Raw genomic sequence first — 21,604 nt, 5'->3', positions numbered from 1 at the left:
AACCTGCCATCCCTTCATGGCTGTGGTGACTGTATTTCATATGTTTTGGATCCATGGCTACTGTTCCCTTGCTAGTCTTGTATCCATCACTCCTGTGCTGTCTGGGATTTAGCTATAAAAGAATCTGTTGCTCTCAGTCCCTCTGCAGTGTGTCTGAGTTTTTCCGCATCGCCCGCTGTCTGCAACCTGTGAATACGTACCACGAGCATGGTTGAAGTTAGCTTGCAAAGTTAGCCGGAGTCTGTGGTGTTTATAGGGGGCTGGGTGGGTGTTGATGGTGAAATCTCTGCAAGTAGCAGCTATCTTTTTTTCAAAGATGGACGTCAGGGAGGGTGAAAGTGAGCAGAGTTCCTATGAAGATTGATTTTATTATGCTTTGTACTTTAATACATTTATTATATAACATTTGTATGAAAGAGGTTATCATTATCAGCTGATCCCTGAGGGTTCAGTATCGGTATCGGAAAAGAGAAAGCCATCTCTAGTTAAAATACCTTTCCCCGAATTTGGGTGGTGTCATGAATTCTTCTACATACCAGGATATTTTAACTAAAACCCAGGACTTGACTTGGACCTTTCAGCAACATAATGACCCCAAATATTGACCTCTGCCTGTTATCTGTGTTGTATTGGTGTGGATCACCTCTAACTTCACTTCTACTAAAACACACACGCTATCCCTCGCTCCCCAGCTCTGTACACAGGGTGACGCCAGCCAAGTGATTGGGCCTTTGACAGAAGGTCAGAGGAGAAACGTAGCAGTGGTTAATTCACTGTACCACCTGCAGCAGTCTCTGACTAAAGTGAGTACTAAACACTGTGATCACAGAGATCTGTAGATAGCTCTGATAAATCCACTGGTGTGTGAGACATTTGTATGTAGATATTTATGTAGATATTTTAAGATGCAGGGTTAGATGCTTTTGATTCATAATTTGATTTATTTAATTAATACACTTGAAATGATGGAGCTTAAGTTTAGATATTGAAATTGATTTAACTTTTTTGTCAGTGATCTCATGGAGTGTTGATCATTAATTAGATAAACCTATAAAAGAAAACTATCAACTTTTAGTATTTAACCAAGTTGGAGGATGGTGAAGAGGGTAATTTTTGAGAAATATCGGCGCTATTACTAAAACCCTTTTCCTGTGTGTTCAGGTAATATCCTTACTACCTTCCTTCCCTCCGGCTGCAGAGCAAGTACTTACAACATCTTTAGAGGTAATACACACCCACACACACGTCTTAGTTATGTATATCAGATATTTTCCAATTACTACCTGATTTTCTGATGAATGATCAAACACTCAGTCACAGCTAATTACTCTAGACAATTAGTGAATTGGTTTAAAAGTGATTATAGACCTATAATAATCTCATAATTTCAAAAAATCCCTGGATGGAGCAGGCTAGTTTCTTCAAGCTGCCAGAGCAGGCTCTTTTTCTTTAAACTGAGACTCAGACGTGGTTGTGGGAAGTGCTGGAGGAAACAGGCAAGCTTTTCACTCTCTTCACTGCAGTTGTGATTCTTCTGTCAGGCAACAGATACATCGAAAAATTGCAAACTGCTCCTGTAATGTTGATAACTGAGGAAGTGACACTGATTCTTTAGAGGACACGGTAGTTAAAGTCACGCTAAACCATGAAGCCTGTATTTATTACTGGGTTAGTGACATTATCTGCCAGATATCCAGTGCTGTGATAGAAAAAAGGCCAGGTTTATTTACAAAAAAATCCTACAGGGCTGAAAATCTAGATTAGGTGCTGTGTTTTTTTTTATTTATTTATTTATTTTTACTGAAGACACCCTGTTGAATTTTGATCAAGATTTACAGGTTATGTTCTGAATGATGTGACTGAAGTGCTGTTTATTCTGTAGCTTCGTGTGAAAACTAGAGAGCACAGCAGATCACTGATGTCTGAAGCCAGCTTGTTGCTAATTAAAATTCTCCTGCCATGCTTTTAGGAGTAGCTCAACTTGAGCTGATTTTTAACCTTAGCTCTCTATTTAGACATTGAGCAATTTATTACTCTAAATACAACTTATTATACATCTTTAATAGTATATTTACATTCTATATTACTCTTTTGTATTCCTTCATCCTTTATATTACTTGAATTTATGCTGATGCCTGCATTAGGAAAAATTTCTTGTATCTCTCGTATTTGAGGGCCACTTACTTGAATACTTGATTAAGTCATATGTAATACTGAACATCTTCAGCACATGGTTATTAATGTTTGATTTCAATGAGGAGATCTGCTGAATCTTCTCTTGTCCGGGAATTTCATTGATTGTTTTCAAAGTGGAGTCACGGCGTCCATGATTTTTTAATTTAGTTACAGTGGTGCAACTCACAATCAGCTATTATCAAAGTTATTATACTTATTAATGTGGGTTTTTTTTTGGTCAGTTGAATTGAAGGAGTTTAATCCAAACCTCAATAACTCAAAAACAAGTAAGCTTATAAATAACGTGAACTTGAATCTAATGTTTGATGTCAGTGGAAAGTTCAGGATTAAAAATCTTTAGCACTCCAATAAATAGACAAAAATATTATTGTACATGTTTAAATAATGTTCATGAAATAAATCTGTGCTGAGGGAGTCTGTGGAATTTATTTATAGTTAAAGAGGTGCCTGGTTATGAAACGTTTGAGAACCTCTGCATTAAACAACTTTGATAAAGTACATGATAGGCAGGCTGATGTCTGTCGCTGTAGGAGAAGAAGGACAGTTTGGCTTTCTCGTTAGACAGAAACCTGCAGGAGTTACACTTTTAGGTCCTTCACATTCACACACAGTGAACAGACTGATTTTTTTGTTTGTTGTTGTTTTGTTTCTTACATTTATATATGTTTTATGTATGACGTGTTTCAGGCAGTACAGGTCCTGATGGACAGTGCAGTCCAGCCGCTGCTGATGTCGGTTACAGACTCAGTGGAAGCCATTCTCCTTACGATGCACCAGGAAGACTTCTCCGGGTAAATAAGCCCAAACATCTCCTGCCACACAAATGCCCTTAGTTCATTCAGGGCAAAAATATGAATCATTCCTGTCGTCTCTGTACTTGCTGATTGACCAGTAGGAGTGTTAGTATTAAAACTTAATTATTAGAGATATTTCACAGCAGAACTGAATGTGTTATTTGCCAATCCCAGTACGATTCAGTATGACATTATGTAACATTAGCTGGCTAGCTTTATTTCAGTACAGCCTCTCTGTTAACTAGCTTTGGGATCGGACATTGTGAGTGTTATCTAGCTAGCTTGGTTTGGACATATTTTTAAACATTAGTTAGCTTTAGTCTGGAAATATTGGTGTCCATTGATGATCTACTAACTAAAGATGTTTGCATTTCAAAACGATTGAGTTTTATTGGTTAAGAAAGCAGAGCATTTCTGATTGGTTAAGGAAGCTGAGCTCCCCTTGATTGGTGGATACACAAGTATGTATTTTTTTCTATACATACAGAAAACCGGTGCCAAAAAATACTGTCTCATATTTCGCACATGAAAATAGATAAATGCGCAAAACAGGTTTTGCAGACACACGAATATGTATGAATATTATATGAATAAACAAATTCATATAAACATTAGCTCATAAATACAATTTAAAAACAGCATAAATGAGAAAACATACAATATAAACACACAAACATATCATAAAGCATGAATGTGCTGTAAGTAATGTTGAAAAAGTAACACCATCCTGCTGCAGTAGCAGTGAGCAGATCACAGTGAGCACCTTTATCACTGCGGTTTGTAGTTTCATGTTTTATAATGGACCTGTACTGTCAGTCCCTCACTCATCCTCTCACTCACACACTCTCTCTCTCTCCATCACTCTCTGCCTGCTCTCCAACAGTTCAAACAGGCCTTGTATAAACTCGAATAAAACAGCATCAGCAGAAAATGGTGAACATCAGTGTAGTGTTTTAGGATGGAAAAGGACAAAGCTATACCAGTAACTTATCATTTTTGCTCTCTTTTCTGTATTTTCATTTATTTAGTTAATGTACATGATTTCAGATATGATTTTTTTTGTCATCAGTCACGGTTTACTTGGATTTTACACTCTGATATTTAGCTCGAAATACAACTGTAAGCTAACGCTGCAGTGATTCGTCGACTGCTGGTCACACGGTCCTGCGTAAAACTGTAAGAAACCATCACAATTCACTTACAATACTGAGCTTCAGGTCACGTATCTAAATTATACTTAGAATACTGAAACTGGATAAAACAGAATAACAATAACATTATCATTTTAATTATACAAATATTAAAAACTAAACAAAATAAGATGCTATCTAACAAGTAAGGAGGCGGCCTCATGGTTTCAATCTGCAGCCCCTACGTCATCACTGGACATCTGAATGCACATGCAGGAGACTAACTGCCATCTCTGCCGTATACCTGAGAATAATATATGTTATACATAGTATATGTTAGCTGTATACTGTTGCTGCCTAGCTGGTGTACTCTAAATGATAGGAACAGAATTTACAACATGACTTAATGGATAAAAATCCTAAACAGCTAAACTACACCACTATATATGCAGTAGATATGGAATATAGTCCATATGGATTAAGGATTTTTTTTTTTTTTTTTTTGAGAAGACTCACAATTCCACAATTTATAGTACAGTGAAGATAAAGAAGATTACTAATGATAATAAACAAACAAAACGATGCCCTAATTATTTTTTTCTTGGCTCCGACCCATAGGTCCAGTGATCCTGTCCTAACTTTACAGATGTGAATATTTGTGGATGTGAACTGTCCACTCCTTTGTGTGTGTGTGTGTGTGTGTGTGTGTGTGTTTTATTTGTAAACTACAGTATGTCACAGTTGTGTATGTTTCTGTGTGTGTACTCGCAGGTCTCTCTCAGCCGGAGAGAAGCCAGACATGCCTTGCTCTCTGTACATGCGGGAGCTGCAAGGTTTCATATCCAGGGTCATGAATGATTACTTCTGCCACTTGCAGTCAGTGGACTTCCTTTACGACAGAACAGAGGCCATCGCTCAACGCGCCATCACACTCTTCATCCGCCACGCCTGCCTTCTGCGGCCTCTTGGTGAGGGAGGCAAGATGAGACTGGCTGCAGACTTTGCCCAGGTAAGGAAGGTGAAAAGGTTTTGATTTAGCTGAAGGATTTCTTAGGTGTGAAGACGAAATTTAAATATTTCTGACTTCAGACCGTGTGAGATTAAGTACAATAATGAAAATTTACGCACTTACATTAGGAGCTTGTCAAATGTATCATAATTAGGTTAAATGTTTTCCCAGTAGTGACGCTGGATGTTTGTCTTGGCTTATCTTTAGTTTGCTCTAAGTCTTTAAGTCTAATCCTGGTGGTCTTCTGCTGTTGTAGCTTTTCCACCTCAAGGTACGATGTCTTGTGCATTCTGAAATGCTTTTCTGCTCACCATGGATGTAAAGAGTGCTTATTTGTGTTCCTGTAGCCTTCCTATCCAACCAATCTGGCCATTCTCATCTGATTGAGGATAAGCACCTCTGGCCCTACCTTAATAAAATGTTTCGACATGCTGGAGTAAGCAATGACTCGTATAAAATAAGGCATCTCCTTTACCACCCATTTAATTCGAAAAAGCATGCTGAGGTAAATTTTGCTAATTTGTTAACATTAACTGGCTGTAACTTAGCTAAGTTAGCCTGTTTTCTTTGCTAATGCCAGGTTAGACAGGCATCGATTTCAGTAGCTAACACAAACTGGCGAGGCAGCAAGTCAGAATGTAGCTAATGGTATATAATGGTTATTTACAGGATATTTTATTTTCTTATTCACTCAGTGCTGTTCCACGAGTAATGGGCTTTACATAGCTGAGTATAAGATCAGCTGGAGGAAAGCAAAGGAAATCAAACTTTCTCCACTGGTTTTATCTATGGGGAAGAAATGAGAAGATTTATTATTTATGTAATACACCACTAGTTGTCATAGTGGAGTATTTAGTGTGTGGTTTGGGATGTAGCCTGTGTCTCACGTCCAGTGTAAGTGGGATTGCAGCCATTAGCCACTTACTGTGTAAGGTACTAGACATGGTACTAGGTACAGATTCCATAATTTTCTAATTGCCACTCATTATGAAAAAAAAAAAGTACAAAAATTAAAGAAAACACTCTTTTTGCAATTTGTTTGCAATTATATTCAACTGTGTGTGTGTGTGTGTGTTTCAGATGGAGCTGGCTGTGGCTCCACTTTGCAGACGAATATCGGACCTGGGAAAAGCATACCGCTTGCTGCGCTCCTTCAGGTGAGTGTGTGCGAATGAGTAGAATCCTGTGAGAGAAAAAGTGTGATATCGAGTTTATAGCGATGCTCCGTCTGTCTTGTGCTTGATTGGGAAGTAGTAGTGCTGGAGGTCTCCCAGAAGTGCAGTTCATATACATGTATACATACTCCAATCATTAACGCTGAAATAAAAATACCAACTTTTATTACTTTTTACATTTTCACAAAATAGATTGAAGACCTTAAAGATACATTTTAAAGTAATGAGATTGTTATACAAAATTACTAAATATAACCTCAGACTTTACTGAATCTCAGTAGACAACATTTAAATAATACAGAATTTAGTAATTAAAGACATTATTTAGGGTTGATGAAATTACAGACATTTTTTGTCAATTAATTTACTTTGAATAATTAAAAATGCCTAAAACATATCTAGTACATCTCTTTTATATGTACCCACTTTAATTTTTGCACACTTTTTTGTATTGGTCTTTTTTTATTTATTAGTAATGTATTTCATTAATAAAATGTCATGTGGTGCAACTGTCTGACCATTAGTGCAATTCAAATTGCTCTAACTCTTTCATATTTTTATTTTATCATATTTTGGATAATTTTTAAAGTGAGTTGCATTACTGATCAACCCTGCAACACGTTCACATTTATAGTACGAGTCTTTGTAGTTTTGTACGATTTATAGGGAATTATCATCATAACCAGCAGGTTAGATTTTTGAACTGATCCAAAGTCAAATGTTGTTGCCAGTGGAGGCTGTTGGCGTGTAGGTCTACTTGTTATTTTATAAAGAGCTGTAGTGACAGGGAGACCTGTTTTGCTTCAGTGGTTAGTTCTGTTCCTGTTAAATTTGAATGAACTCCAAAAATATCATGTGGTGTGAAGAAGTTTTAAAGTGTGTTTAAAAAAAAAAAAAAAAAAAAGCAAACTGATTAGGAAAATATTTTAACATGTTTAAAGTGCCTGTATTGTACATTTCCTCTAAAACTAATGTTATAATGTGTGGCTTTATGAACCAGAAAGAATAGAATTTATTGTGTATCAGTCTTTAAATAACCATGCCAGCTCTTCTCATCATTTGGTGACCACCCATCATGTGGTGTAACCAGTAATTGCAGTAACTGTATTAAAATTCAAAATAAAATGTCTGAGGTCTGTGGCTGAAATCTTAATCACTGATACAGTGTGCTCAAGTGGATACTAGACTTTTTTATCAGTTTTATAGGTTAAAAAAACAAGTCTGCACAAAGTGTATCAACAGGGAGGCAGTGCCGTTATATAAGTACGTTACTTACAGAAAATCATAAATAACGCATGCATGTTTTTCTACAGGTGTTACTTAAGTGTATTAAGTTAATATATTATTTGGATTGTAAATCACCATCACACTAGATGAAGATTTTTAAGACCATGGCCAACTAATGTTGATGAAAATGTGCTAAACATAATTCTAAGTTTTTATACATAAATATGTGTACATCACATTCCAAAGGTTTCACCGGGGACCAAAAATATGCATGATTTTTATATTTTAAAATTTGTCCTTTTGAAAACCGACGTGTGTGTGCGTGTGTGTGCGTCCGTGTGTGCATGTGCATGTATTCCAGGCCTCTTCTTTTTCAGACGAGTGAGCACATAGCCAGCAGTCAGGCCGTGGGTGATCTGATTCCCTACAGTACCATACTGCACTTCCTGTTTTCCCGCGCTCCGGCAGAACTTAAATCTCCTCACCAGGTACAGAAATACTTAAATGAATTAAATGGTATTTTGTGTATATATATATATATATATATATATATATATATATATATATATATATATATATATACACTATATTACCAAAAGTATTCGGTCACCCATCCAAATGATCAGAATCAGGTGTCCTAATCACTTGGCCTGGCCACAGGTGTATAAAATCAAGCACTTAGGCATGCAGACTGTTTTTACAAACATTTGTGAAAGAATGGGCCGCTCTCAGGAGCTCAGTGAATTCCAGCGTGAAACTGTCATAGGATGCCACCTGTGCAACAAATCCAGTCGTGAAATTTCCTCGCTCCTAAATATTCCACAGTCAACTGTCAGCTTTATCATAACAAAATGGAAGAGTTTGGGAACAACAGCAACTCGGCCACGAAGTGGTAGGCCACGTAAACTGACGGAGAGGGGTCAGCGGATGCTGAAGCGCATAGTGCAAAGAGGTCATTGACTTTCTTCACTGTCAATTGCTACAGAGCTCCAAACTTCATGTGACCTTCAGATTAGCCCAAGTACAGTACGCAGAGAGCTTCATGGAATGGGTTTCCATGGCCGAGCAGCTGCATCCAAGCCACACATCACCAAGTGCAATGCAAAGCGTCGGATGCAGTGGTGTAAAGCACGCCGCCACTGGACTCTAGAGCAGTGGAGACGCGTTCTCTGGAGTGATGAATCACACTTTTCCATCTGGCAATCTGATGGACGAGTCTGGGTTTGGAGGTTACCAGGAGAACGGTACATTTCGGACTGCATTGTGCCGAGTGTGAAATTTGGTGGAGGAGGAATTATGGTGTGGGGTTGTTTTTCAGGAGTTGGGCTTGGCCCCTTAGTTCCAGTGAAAGGAACTTTGAATGCTTCAGGATACCAAAACATTTTGGACAATTCCATGCTCCCAACCTTGTGGGAACAGTTTGAAGCGGGCCCCTTCCTCTTCCAACATGACTGTGCACCAGTGCACAAAGCAAGGTCCATAAAGACATGGATGACAGAGTCTGGTGTGGATGAACTTGACTGGCCTGCACAGTCCTGACCTGAACCCAATAGAACACGTTTGGGATGAATTAGAGCGGAGACTGAGAGCAAGGCCTTCTCGACCAACATCAGTGTGTGACCTCACCAATGTGCTTTTGGAACAATGGTCAAAAATCCCTATAAACACACTCCTCAACCTTGTGGACAGCCTTCCCAGAAGAGTTGAAGCTGTAATAGCTGCAAAAGGTGGACCGACATCATATTGAACCCTATGGGTTAGGAATAGGATGGCACTTAAGTTCATATATGAGTCAAGGCAGGTGACCGAATACTTTTGGTAATATAGTGTATATATATATATATATATAAAAAACCATGCAAGATATTTAAACTCAGGTTTTGTGTAGTAACACGCATTTAAAGAAAATGTGCCGTATGTTTTAACCACATGTGTGTGATAGTCTTTTGAAATCCTTTTTCAATCGCAGAGAGCAGAGTGGTCTGTTGCGAGGTACTCTCAGTGGCTTGATGACCATCCTTCTGAGAAGGATCGCCTTATTCTAATCAGGTAATCGAGTCCCTAGTACATACAGTATACATGGCCAATAGTTGTCCTGCTTAACCTTTAAAACCTCCTAGACTGACCCAAGCGTCCACTTTGTAATACTAACATTATTCTGCATCTTGTTTACTTGCTTATTAATTTGCTTCTTTTCTGTCTTTTAATGTATTACAGAGAAAGGTCAATCCAGGTTTAGACTGTCATGAAAAAAAAAAAAATTAAATAAAATTAAATTAAAAAAAATCATCACTATACATCACTTGAGTATCAGATAGTCACACACCACCATTCACTATATGATACATCAGAAGAATACATTAAGATGACCTCTATTACACGATCCCTAAAGCTGACTGCAGTCCACTTTATCCCCAGTTACCCCTAAGTTCTTAAGACCTACCTGTAAATAAACTAAATGAACTAAGTAAAATCAGCAAAAATGAATAGTTAAAATGATTTAGCCTGTACTGAGGGACCAGAAGGTAAAAACAGAGAACAGTATATTTTATAATCACGTTCTACAATATGCAGAATGCGTTCAGCAGCTTAAACTGGCAGTTATTAGGTTAAGCTGTCTCTTCACTCTTTATGTGCAACACTGACAGTGAAAAGAGGTTCCAGATTACATCCACAGTGATCCATCCCCAACCCGTGCCGTTATCCCAAGACTACATCTAAATAACTTTCACCCACACATAGGTGATGCACTGCACCTAGAAAAAACTGCAAAAAAAAAAAAAAAACAGCCTATTTTCTCAGAGACAGAGCTCGCAGAGTGAGAAAGGAGAGAGAGAGAGAGCGCACAGAGAGTGCACAGAGAGAGAGAGCGCGCAGAGAGAGAGAGAGAGAGAGAGAGAGAGAGAGCACGCAGAGAGAGAGAGAGAGAGAGCGCACAGAGAGAGAGAGAGCGCGCACAGAGAGAGAGAGAGCGCGCAGAGAGAGAGAGAGAGAGCGCGCAGAGAGAGAGAGAGAGAGCGCGCGAGAGAGAGAGAGAGAGAGCGCGCAGAGAGAGAGAGAGCGCGCAGAGAGAGAGAGAGCGCGCAGAGAGAGAGAGAGAGCGCGCAGAGAGCGAGAGAGCGCGCAGAGAGCGAGAGAGCGCGCAGAGAGCGAGAGAGAGAGCGCGCAGAGAGCGAGAGAGAGAGCGCGCAGAGAGAGAGAGAGAGAGAGAGCGCGCAGAGAGAGAGAGAGAGAGCAGAGAGAGCGCGCAGAGAGAGAGAGAGAGAGAGAGAGAGAGCGCGCAGAGAGAGAGAGAGAGAGAGAGAGAGAGAGAGCGCGCAGAGAGAGAGAGAGAGAGAGAGAGAGAGAGCGCGCAGAGAGAGAGAGAGAGAGAGAGAGAGAGCGCACAGAGACAGCTCGCAGAGTGAGAGAGAGCGAGTGCACAGCGAGCGCACAGAGAGAGAGCGAGCGCACAGACAGAGAGAGAGAGAGAGAGAGAGAGAGCGCAGATTTGAAAGCAGCATGTTATAGCCCTCCAGTCCTTCAGAACAATTTACAGTTGCATAACCTTGTTTATTTATTTTACTCTAAGTCTTGTCACAAAATGTAAAATTATTTTCCTTCTTTAATGTTGGAAGTAGTTTGAAATAAGAATGTGACCATCTCTTTCTTTCTCCTTCTTTCAAGGGGAGCTCTGGAGGCCTATGTGCAGTCCGTCAAAGCCAGACAGGGTCGGAATTTTGCACCGGTGTATCCCATCATGCTCCAGCTTCTGCAGAAAGCCACCAGTGGGCTGGTGGAAAGATGAGAGATCAGGGATTAGCCGGAATAATTCTGTCCTTTGTCAATCACTACAAACTCACTCTCTCAGAAACATGGATGTTTTTGTTAAACGGTGGTGAGTGAAGTGTGAGGTTTTGTGAAAAATTTATGTTAAAAAGACATACTGTTAAAGGGGTAATGTGGGCTCATTACAAATCCGATTTCATTTTCTTCAGGTTTAATGTACTTTTAGAACGTACTTGTGTAGCAGGATATTGAGATGCTGATTAAAGACAGCTTTTGATCACCATCCAGTCCATGAATTTTAATTAACAAAACACAGACACTGAAATCTTTTCAAATCATCCGTCATCTCACAAACAAGGAAACAACCAAGTAGATGTCCGGAGACAAAACTCAGTCTTTTTTAACATCAGCTGAAGACAGAAACTAATGAAAGCTATCATGGCTCGCTTCACTCACATTCTTACACAGATTTACTTTAGGTACTGGTTTTATATGGAAACCATGACTCCTGCGTTATACTGAAGTTACATCACACAGTTTAACATTAGATTTTGAATAAGTTGAGAGGGAACGGAATTCAAATTGAATTTCATTCTTCAGCAGTTAAACATTTAAAAGTCAAGGCTTAAGTGTGTAAACTTTATTCATTTTATATAAGCATTTAATCTCTAATGCTTACAAAATCTCCTGTACAGTAATATCTGTACAATAATTTGGTCAAGTAACAGTGGTGAAGATTAAAGTTTAGCAGACTTTGCTTTAAGCCAATCATAGCCAATTTCTTTACATAACTAATGTCACAATATCTCTAGTTACATTAACCACAACTGACATTTGGTCATCAGGTCTCATTTTTGCTATGAACTAACAATGAACTAACAAAAAAAAAAAATACACACGCTTAAATTCTTGGGAAGTCAGTGTAAATACAGCAGAGTGCAGGCTTTATAATTACAGCGAGGGGAAATAAGTCACTTTATCCACTTTAATTTTACACACATATATAAATATGAACAAAAATGATTGTACTCAGAAGCATAAACAAAGATTTGTTTAAAACAGAACTGATTCTGGAAAAAGTATCCAGACACCACAAATTACCAACATTAGGACTTTGCTGCAAAGTTGTTGTTGGCAGTAACAGTTTAGAGATGTCTACAGTCAGAAGTAATTAGCGTTTTGACACATTGTAGTTGAATTTTGGCCCACTCATCTTCAAATCCCCAAGATTTCAGGGGTCCCTCTGGTGGAGCCAATTTTGAAATCCTCCAAAAATAAAGTCAGGAGATTGTCTAGGTCATGCAAGCATTTTTAGAAACCATTCTTGAGTTCTTGTGGCTGTATGTTTGGGGTTGTTGTCTGTTTCTTCATCAGTTTCCTGGTTGATGAGATTAAATTCTCCTCTAATTTCTCCCTGTACGTCGCTCCATTCACGTTTCCTTCAGTGATGTGATATGCCTCAGTAACGTTTGCAGAGAAGCAGCCCCATATCGTGATGCTCCCATCACCGTGCTTCACTGTGGGTATGATGGTGTTCTTGGGATCATACACACAACCTTTTTACCTCCAAACATGACAAACTGAATTAATGCCACAGAGTTTCAACTGACCAGAGTGTACTGTCCCATTAAACATGATTCTCAGTGCTTCTTTTTTTTTAGCAGAGGAGATGTGCATGAGGTGTAGGAATGGAGATGATCACAGTGCAGTTCACTGTTTCATGTTCTTTGTATAACTGTTACTCCTGCTGCTTTCAGGTTTCAGTTTTGCCGGCTTCTCTCTTACGTTCCTTATCATTAGTCTGTGAGCGTGTTGTAAAATCTTCAGTGGTGCAGGGGATGAATAGTTGTGTTTCAATGAACTTGCCACCTGTATATTATCGAACAAATTGTACTGATAGAGATGTTTAAGGTCTTTACTATCGCCCTGTAGCTTTTTCCATTTGAGAGTTGTTTAAAAATGTTGTCTCTGAGAGAACAACTTCAAGAAGCTGGATGCTATAATTGCCATTGGTTGAGAAGATTTCACACAAGAAGCAGCAATGCCTTTTATAGAGACACCAGGGGTAATTTGCATGAGAACTTTTTTTTTTGCAGCATTTATATTTAGAACTTGATTTACTTTTATGTAATCATACTTTTTGTTAATATTTATTAGTACAAAGTCAAAAAAAAAAACCATTGTGAGTGGATATATGCACTGGAGGGATATTAAACATTCAGAGACCTTTTTTTTTTGTTGTTGTTGCTGTTATTTATTTCCCCTCACTGTATGTGGAGCAGGGATTAAAAAGAAGTACAGGGTACATCCTGTGCCACTAGCAAGAAAATGTGTGTCCAGCACATTGCACTAATCCTACTGCGAGTTTTCTGTGAGGTTGAAAACGTTTGATTGCAAGAGGCATAAACTAAAAAAAGGGCCATTCAGCCCTGCTGTGAAAGATCTTTATAGTGCTTAAGGCTCTGAGTGAATTCATCATTCTTGTGCACACTGCTTATTTATTAATTCAATTTTTGTTTCAAAATAAATGGACCAATAGCAATGTTAACTCTTCAAATATAATAATGTTATAGCATTATTTGACATTTAGTGCATTTCATCAGAATCCAATAGTCAGTGTTTCTTTCAGTGTGTTTTTTTCATATATTGCCCTGTTTGAATGTCTATGTAATCTAAGTCTGCAAGTCCAGTGTGGTATTTAAACACAAAATCCATCCTCATAGTTGTTCTGTGATAGTAACTAGGAGCTTCTATAGTTCACACTTCATGATTTCTCTGAGACAGACTGTTGCATAACAGGATGCGTTCAGGTTAAAGGACAACGCCAGGCTAGTTCTGCTCGGTGGTGCTGACAACCCAGTGTCCTGTGTGTCCTCATCAATGTGTAGGCTATAGGAGACATTACGAGGGTAAGACAGAAGGGGGCGATAGCATCCCGGGACGTTGAGTTTAAGTGAGGGGATTCTGAATCTACATGAGCCAAGGCCGTCCTGTCCCAGCCTGTCCTGATACCACAAGCCGACCGCATTCTCTGGGTACTTCACACTGTTGCCTGGCATTGGAAGGACCACCTGAACAACGATGGATAAACAACACAACTACATGACCACAAATGACTCATGAAAGAGCAAGACCATTCACTTTTTTTTCTTGACTTACAGTTAGCAATGATTAAAAAATTAATGAAAGTGTTCCATAAAACACTTCCTCCTTTTGTGTCATAAAATGATGTTTAAACTTCAGAGGGAAAGAGGAAGAGAGGAGAGACACTGAGGTACTGCACCTGATCTAGTGAGAAGACACCGTCATGCTCTTCTGCAGCAGTGACAACATGGACCTGAAGGACAGGGAAATGAGGACATACAACAGCACAATGCTATGAACTGCCAAATTACTTACACACATCATGTTACATACCTGTACTAATTCCCGGTTACTACTAATGCTAAAACACATTGCTTCTACCCAAGTTAAAATTCTCTCACCTGTGATGCGTGGGTTTCTTCTTCTGCTTGGCTATCTCTGCATGCCGCCGCTGAGACCAGGTCTCCCTGTACAGGCCTAGGTCCTAGAGTCTGCAGCCTAAAGCACGCTGCTTCATTCCACAACCGACTGCAGTAGGCGTGGAGGTAAAAGACCCTCATGCTGTGTGGCAGACTGAGCCAAGCCTGATTTCCACCTTCCGGGCCGCTGCCGTAGCGGTGCAGAGCTCGTAGCATCAGCCTCTCTCTGGCCTTATGCAGAGGCATCAGAGCCAGGCTTTCTTTGGCATTCCCTGAAGAAGATACCCACATCTCATCAGTTCCTGATTTTCCCTCACAGAGAACAAAGGGTAGTGGACTTCTCTTCTCACCTTAAATTAGTACAGTTACAGTGCCCCTAAACATTTATGTAATAATATAAATAGACTAACAACTTGTTAATGAGGAAAAAAAATAAAAATGAACATTTCTACACCTTCATCTGTAGGCAGTTAACTTCCTAGTTTAGTGGCTTTTATATCTTATCCATATCCAGCTATTAAATGTGCAGAAAAGGACCTGAGAATTTCTTGTGCACAATCATGACATTAGACCAAATCAAACATAATGGACAAGAGCCAGGCGCAACTCACTGTGTGTGTGTGTGTGTGTGCATTCTGCAGTGAAAATGCAGGGAAAAAGGTGTGAATACAGCCATTACTGAAGTACAAGCTATAGGCTTAAGTGTGTAATATCTACTACAACTGCACACGTAAATAAACCATCTAACATGTACCTAGATGTAAAACGATTGCCAGTGTGTACTTACCTGTCTGATGGAAATGTTGCTTGGCTTTATTTTCGAGGTCATCACCTTCCTCTGGGCTCAGAAACAACCTGAGAGCTGTATTCTGAAGTGCACACAGACATACATAAACAAAATACATTACCAAAATATAAGGCATAACGAAGTTCATCATTCAGACTCGTGTACTTTATGGCACTTTATTACTGAAAGGAACTGTAGCTATACAGTGGCACTTACACTGCATGGGACAACAATCTCTCATATTCTACACACGTCTGGGTTATGGGGTAGGATGGCTAGACGGAAGCCCTCCAAGCCTGCCTAAATCACCATGTGGCAAAATGTGTTATGGTCATTTGAAACCAAGGTTGAATTTTTGGACCTAATTCTAAACGACATGTTTGTTGAAAAAAAAAAAAAAAAAGCATATCATCCAAACATCCCAAACCCCAGGTGAAGCATGGTGGTGGCAGCATCATGCTGTGGGGCTGTTTCTCTGCAGCTGGGACTGGGGCTCTATTCAAGACAGAGCAATTCATGCATAGCTCTGAAAAACAACCTATTTTAGTACAAAACCTGCAAAGATAATGACCCAAAGCACAAATCCAATCCGAGGAACGGCTTCAGAAGATTAAGATCAATGTTCTGGAGCGGCCCAGTCAGAGCCCAGATCTAAATCCTATCGAATCCTGTGGAATGACATGAAGAGCTCTGTACACAGGAGATCCCCTCACAATTTAACAGCATTTTTTCAAGGAAGCATGGAATACATTTGCCAGATCTGAGATGTGCTAAGTGGGTGTGGTAGACTCTCACCCCAAAAAGACTGAGTGCTGTATGAATTATCTTGGTTTCATTTTTTACATCACAAAAACCTGCAATTTTAACAGGGGTGTGTAGACTTTATAAACACACAAAGGACAAACAGACCCCATTAACTACACAGTGGTTACCATGTCCTCCTTCAGAAGCGCAAGTCCCACTTGGTCTGCTTGAACTTTCTGGCTACTTCCAAACCTCTGCGGTCCATAATAATTCACAAAGCCCCGAGTCTGCAAGATGGTATTTTAGGTTACTGTATTTGAATAGTTCACACTGAAATCTTAAATATAATGTGATTCCAAACAAATTAGGCCAAATTATGTAACTGTGGCATCGTGGGATTATAATTATAGTATCAGGCTGAAATAAATTTGGTTCACCTTTACATTCTCCACAGCCTCTTTCACAAGACTTTCTAGATCTACTGAACTACTCTTGTGAGGCTTCAGGTCCCGGACGACGAGGTCAAAATGGTTGCCTGCTAGCCTTCCAAGCCGAAGGGGTTCGGATACTGGACGGATTTTAGACAGCTGTATTCCTTTCCTCTCAAACATATAAGCCTTCGCCAACAACCTGTCAGATAACAGACATATCTCCAATCACTGTAACAAACCACACCAAATTTACTTAATATATGTGAATATATGTTAATATATATAAATAAATATTAACTTGGGCAGTTTACAGCTAAAAGACAAAATATTTTAAAGCAAGATGGCAGACAACAGAAACAACTAAGCTGCATCTGATTATTATATACTGCTTTAACAGTAAAGTGCATACCAGTTAACCTTAAAGCATTCTGTCCATTACCGTTCTGGAGAAATCTTCTTTACGACCATTGACTGATAGGTTACGGCTCGTTTGTCTTTGATGCCAGCGTAGGAGAAATCAGAAGGAAGAACTCCAAGCACTGCTGCCATATAGCTGATGGCCTCTAAAGTCTCAAGATTTTCTTTTCTTAGGGTGAAACCTTATTGATGAGAAAGACAGACAGTGCTACATGTTAACGCTGTGAAAAACAGGGCAGGGCTCAGTGAGATCTGAAGCCCTTTTTCCACTGATTACTAAACCGAGCTAAGCTTTTCTGAATCGATCAGCGTAAACAGGCTTCTGCTGCTGAATTGATGTCGAAATCAGATGGTTTGAGATGATCTGGCAAGAGTGAAATCACTTGATTTCCTATTTGTCTTATGAGCAGTAGAGCTGGCCTGCTACTCTCGGTCCTTTCGTCTCACCTGTGTAGATATCCTGCTCATCCCGATCTGCTGCCGTCCTCTTCCTGTCCTGTCTCCCTCGCTCTCTCAGCCTCACCGTAATAGCAGTTCTGCCCTGCGTCATGAAGCTCTTCGTCTCCATCAGCTTTCCAAACTTTCTGCTCACAAAATGGTGAACAGACGTCCGGTGCTCCTTGATGTCATCAGGCAAGAAGGTGAACGTGGAGCCAGGAACTTTCGCATCTTTAAACCTGAAGAAATCCTCCGCTTCCTCCACCGATACTAACTTTGAAAGTGCTCTGAAGTCTGGGTCCTCTCTGACCAGGATCTCCTCACGGTTGGTGACAGTCATGAGAAAAGGGTAGCTGGACTTCACTGCGCTGTGCACGATGGCTCGCTGGTGTTTGTCTGGAAAGGCTCCAAGGGACATTTCCAAGTTCTTCTGCACCTCACTACAACCCTGGACGGTGCTGGCAAATTGTTCTAAGGTCTTATTTACAGAACAGCTCAGAATTACACTCAGGTCCAAACCCTCCTGGCTCAAACCCTCACCACTGTTTAAGTTGCCAGCATCACACGTGACCTCACTGGAAGGTGTTTCCTCACTCAGCTTCACTCTGACACTGTCTCTGTGCACAAACTCTCTGATACCAGCTTTATTCTTCACAGGTTCCTCCAGAGCACCTGGACTGTTCACAAGTTGCCCCTGCACATCTATCTCAGTGACTACAAAGTCCTGGGCTGAGTTCTTGATGCTGCCATGAAAGCCTGCATGAGGAGACCTGCAGGCCACTGATGCTGTCCCTCCTTCCATTCTGGCATCTGCACTGAGACACACGAAATCACGTGACTCTTTTAAACAGAAAAAAAAGGGACAAATGATTTCACCTTGCACAAGCACTTGTTGTTAAAACACCATCAATCTCAGATATCTGTTGTGTTATAAATGCGTGTGATACCCTGATCTTACACACGTCTTTCTCATTCACACGCAGCGCAGGAAGTTCCGCTACACGTGAAGCACTGGCTCTGTCCCAAATGGCGCCCTGAAGCCCTGCAAGTGCGCACTTTGGTGACGTCATCGACGTTGCTGCGCGTGTGACTGGCTGCACTGCGGAAGTAGGAAGTGTAGTGCACACTAGTGGTCAAAGGAATATAGTCCTGTGTAGCCTGAAAAACTGCAGTGTGTGTGTGTGTGTGTGTGTGTGTGTGTGTGTGTGTGTGTGTGTGTGTGTAAAGACCAATAAAATAAACAGCTAAAAAGATCTTAACTGTAATAATGTCTTTAGGATTAAAATGTAGGAAAGACACATGTACAGTGACAGTCTACTGTTAAATCTGCTTTATTTCCATAAGAGGTCATTTCACAAGAATAGTTAAGAGACAGATTTATTTCAGCTTTTATTTACTATATCAGATTTTCAGTGTTTACAGACACTTTGGCTACGTTCACACAGCAGGCCAAAGTGGCCCAAATCTGATTAACTGACCAAATCCCATTTTTTTGTTAGACTGTTCACACTATGTTTTCAGTGTGGCTTTAATCTGACGTTAGTCTGGACAGATCACGCTCCTAAACTGACCCGCATTCGCAAACTAACAACGTGTCACGTGATGCGTAGAAGCTGGCTGTGAAAAGGGCACGTTATTCAGACACTTCTTTGGTTCACGTCCTTGGTTTCTTTAAATTTTGCTTTTAAACTTTTAACTTTCCTTTGGCACTGCAGCCAGGTTCTGCTATGGCCATGTTCAGCCATTTCTTTTCAGATCTCTTCAAACATGGAGCAGTTGTGATATGTGCCTTCTAATTTTCCTTGTACAGCAACGTCACTCCAAATGTTTATGAGGTCTGTTACCTCACTGTCCCACCACTGAAATCCTCCTTCACTGGTATCCTCCATCCTTCCTTCTCAGTAGTGCGAGATTATGACAAATGATGAGTTTGATTGATGTAACAGTTGTAGGAATTCTGATCTCCCTGCTTAGAGAGAGGTCATATTGCCACGTACCAGATACATAGCGGATTTTGGTCCCGCATATGAAAGTGGCCCAAATTGGAATTGAAAACGTCAGATTGAGTGTGTTTTTGCTGTTCACACAGCCATGCAAGTAGCAAATCTGTGTCACTTTTGAAGAAAAAGATCAGATTTGGGCTACTTTTTCCTGCTGTGTGAATATAACCGTTGTTAGTATTAGGTGTCATTGCCTTTTATTTGCCTGAACTTGAATCAGGTCTTGGGGTCGCCTTCCGCAAGCTTCTCACGATACTTTGGTGGATTTTTTGCCCCTTCCTCCCGACAGAAGTGGTGTAACTCAGTCAGGTTTGTGGGCCTCCTCACTCAGACACGCTTTCAGTTCAGGCCACAAATTCTCTATGGGATTCAGGTCAGAGCTTTGTGATGGCCACTCCAACACTTTCACTTGGTTGTCTTTAAGCCATTTGTTACAACTTTGGAGGTGTGTTTAGCTTCACTGTCCTGCTAGAAGACCCAAGTTTGAACTTTCTGGCTGATTTCTAGAGATGTTGCTTCAGTATTTCTGGATAATCCTCCTTCCTCATGATGCCATCTTTTTTCTGAACGGTGGTGTATATAGTCATTGCTTCTGTTACATTTCTGCAACCAGGAGGTGCGGCTCATATCAGAGTGAAGTGTCTAATTATATCGTGAAATTACACTGTGTTCATAACGCTCACTTAATATTTGTAGTCATAACTGAAACTATTCAACACCAGCAACATTTTCAGTCTGTTAAATGGAATTGTCTTTCTTTGTAATGCCCCTGATTTGTTTGTTTTTTGTGCAGTATTGCTGTTTGCTGCGTAGGAAATTTAAAGATTACCTGTAATCTCGCAAGAGAACAACAGAACAACAGAAACAACAGAAATCTTAAGTAAATAAGCAGCAGTGGTATGCCTATCCTGTAACACGTGAACTGGTATGAGTAATTTATATACACAGAGGGATCCAGAAGTCTCAGACCACATTTAAAATCTGGGATTTGTTTTTTTTTTAAATTGGAAATAAACAGAAGGTTTTAGAATTTTGAAACACGAAAAACGAAGAACATACATGTTCAATATCTTACATATTTAATATTCAAGATTCTACACAATATCTAGGTCCCTATTTAAATGTAAGTTCAGTGTGATAGTGAGTAGGCTAACTGCTTCATACTGAAGCGTGTGATCAGACGACACTCCGCTGGATTTGATCTAAAATGGATCATAAGGTTTTGCATGAACTTGTGGAGTCCATGCCAGCTCGAGTCACACTGTCACTGAAGCAAAAAGGAGACGAACCAAATACTAAGAAACTCTGAAATTCATTTCAATGTTCCAAAGACTCTATGTTTCCCTCAAGTTGTCAATAAAATAATTTGTAATGAAATTTGTTGTATTAAATTACAAAAGAATGCAAAATAGAAGCATTTTCACTAGTGCTCCCAGACTTTTGGACCCCACTGTATATATGAGTACATACATATACTAAATGGCCAAAGTATGTGCACCCCTGACCATCACAGCCATATGTGGTTCTTCCTCAAACTGTTACCACAAAGCACGCAGTTGTATAGAACGTCTCTGTGTGCTGTAGCTTTAGTTTCCCTTCACTGGAACTAAGAGACTCAAACCCTGTTCCAGCATGACAATGCCCCTGTGCACAAAGCGAGCTCCATGAAGACATGGTGTGTGAAGGTTGGAGTGGAAGAACTCGAGTGTCCTGCACAGAGCCCTGACCTCAACCCCACTGAACACCTTTGGGATGAACTGGAACTGGAGACTCCTTACCCAACATCAGCGCCTGATCTCACTAATGCTTTTGTAGCTGAATGAACACAAATCCCCACAGCCACGCTCCAACATCTAGTGGAAAGCTTCCCAGAAGAGTGGAGCTCATTATAACAGCAAACACAGGGGAATAAATCTGGAATGAGATGTTCAAAAAGCACATCTGAGTGTTATGGCCAGGTGTTCGTACACTTTTGGCCGTATAGT

At 40.1% G+C, this 21,604-nt stretch overlaps 2 protein-coding genes across 10 annotated transcripts in view; one reads left to right on the top strand and one right to left on the bottom strand.

The window, feature by feature from the left end:
* cog5 (component of oligomeric golgi complex 5) overlaps positions 1–11,582 on the top strand; it is a 21,567-nt gene extending 9,985 nt beyond the window's left edge. For both annotated transcript variants that reach the window (XM_034313049.2, XM_053241627.1), the window contains 8 exons: positions 693–803; positions 1,162–1,224; positions 2,884–2,987; positions 4,892–5,129; positions 6,210–6,286; positions 7,893–8,019; positions 9,501–9,580; positions 11,198–11,582. In XM_034313049.2, the coding sequence (XP_034168940.2) occupies positions 693–803; positions 1,162–1,224; positions 2,884–2,987; positions 4,892–5,129; positions 6,210–6,286; positions 7,893–8,019; positions 9,501–9,580; positions 11,198–11,318 (921 nt within the window). In that variant the 3' untranslated portion in view covers positions 11,319–11,582. The remainder of the gene's footprint in view (positions 1–692; positions 804–1,161; positions 1,225–2,883; positions 2,988–4,891; positions 5,130–6,209; positions 6,287–7,892; positions 8,020–9,500; positions 9,581–11,197) is intronic.
* A 108-nt stretch (positions 11,583–11,690) lies between these two features.
* pus7l (pseudouridine synthase 7 like) lies at positions 11,691–18,710 on the bottom strand. Of its 8 annotated transcripts, none has more exons than XM_026943343.3 (9): positions 18,578–18,710; positions 17,629–18,434; positions 17,204–17,363; positions 16,771–16,963; positions 16,522–16,620; positions 15,590–15,671; positions 14,785–15,074; positions 14,583–14,636; positions 11,691–14,370 (listed from the first exon to the last, which is right to left on the bottom strand). In XM_026943343.3, exons 2-9 carry the CDS (start codon positions 18,419–18,421, stop codon positions 14,050–14,052), a joined length of 1,992 nt encoding a protein of 663 aa, XP_026799144.3. In that variant the 5' UTR covers positions 18,422–18,434; positions 18,578–18,710; the 3' UTR covers positions 11,691–14,049. The 8 variants fall into 8 exon arrangements, with proteins under 8 accessions (XP_026799144.3, XP_034168941.2, XP_026799143.3 ...); XM_034313050.2 differs by having other exon boundaries at positions 17,629–18,429; XM_026943342.3 differs by having other exon boundaries at positions 17,629–18,459; positions 18,567–18,685.
* Positions 18,711–21,604: the final 2,894 nt, after the last annotated feature.

Source organism: Pangasianodon hypophthalmus, chromosome 18, assembly GCF_027358585.1.
Source record: "Pangasianodon hypophthalmus isolate fPanHyp1 chromosome 18, fPanHyp1.pri, whole genome shotgun sequence".
Taxonomy (NCBI): domain Eukaryota; kingdom Metazoa; phylum Chordata; class Actinopteri; order Siluriformes; family Pangasiidae; genus Pangasianodon; species Pangasianodon hypophthalmus.
The sequence above is the reverse complement of the archived record's forward strand: the minus strand, read 5'-3'. Positions and strand labels throughout refer to the sequence as shown.

Bases quoted from the DNA above. Each gene is read 5' to 3' on its own strand.
- pus7l (XM_034313050.2), bottom strand. From the start codon at position 18,689: ATGACGTCACCAAAGTGCGCACTTGCAGGGCTTCAGGGCGCCATTTGG. The intron at 17,364-17,628 runs GTGAGACGAAAG...CTCATCAATAAG, and splicing joins TGAGCAGGATATCTACACAG to GTTTCACCCTAAGAAAAGAA. The intron at 15,672-16,521 runs GTAACCACTGTG...TGTGCACTTCAG, and splicing joins CGCTTCTGAAGGAGGACATG to AATACAGCTCTCAGGTTGTT.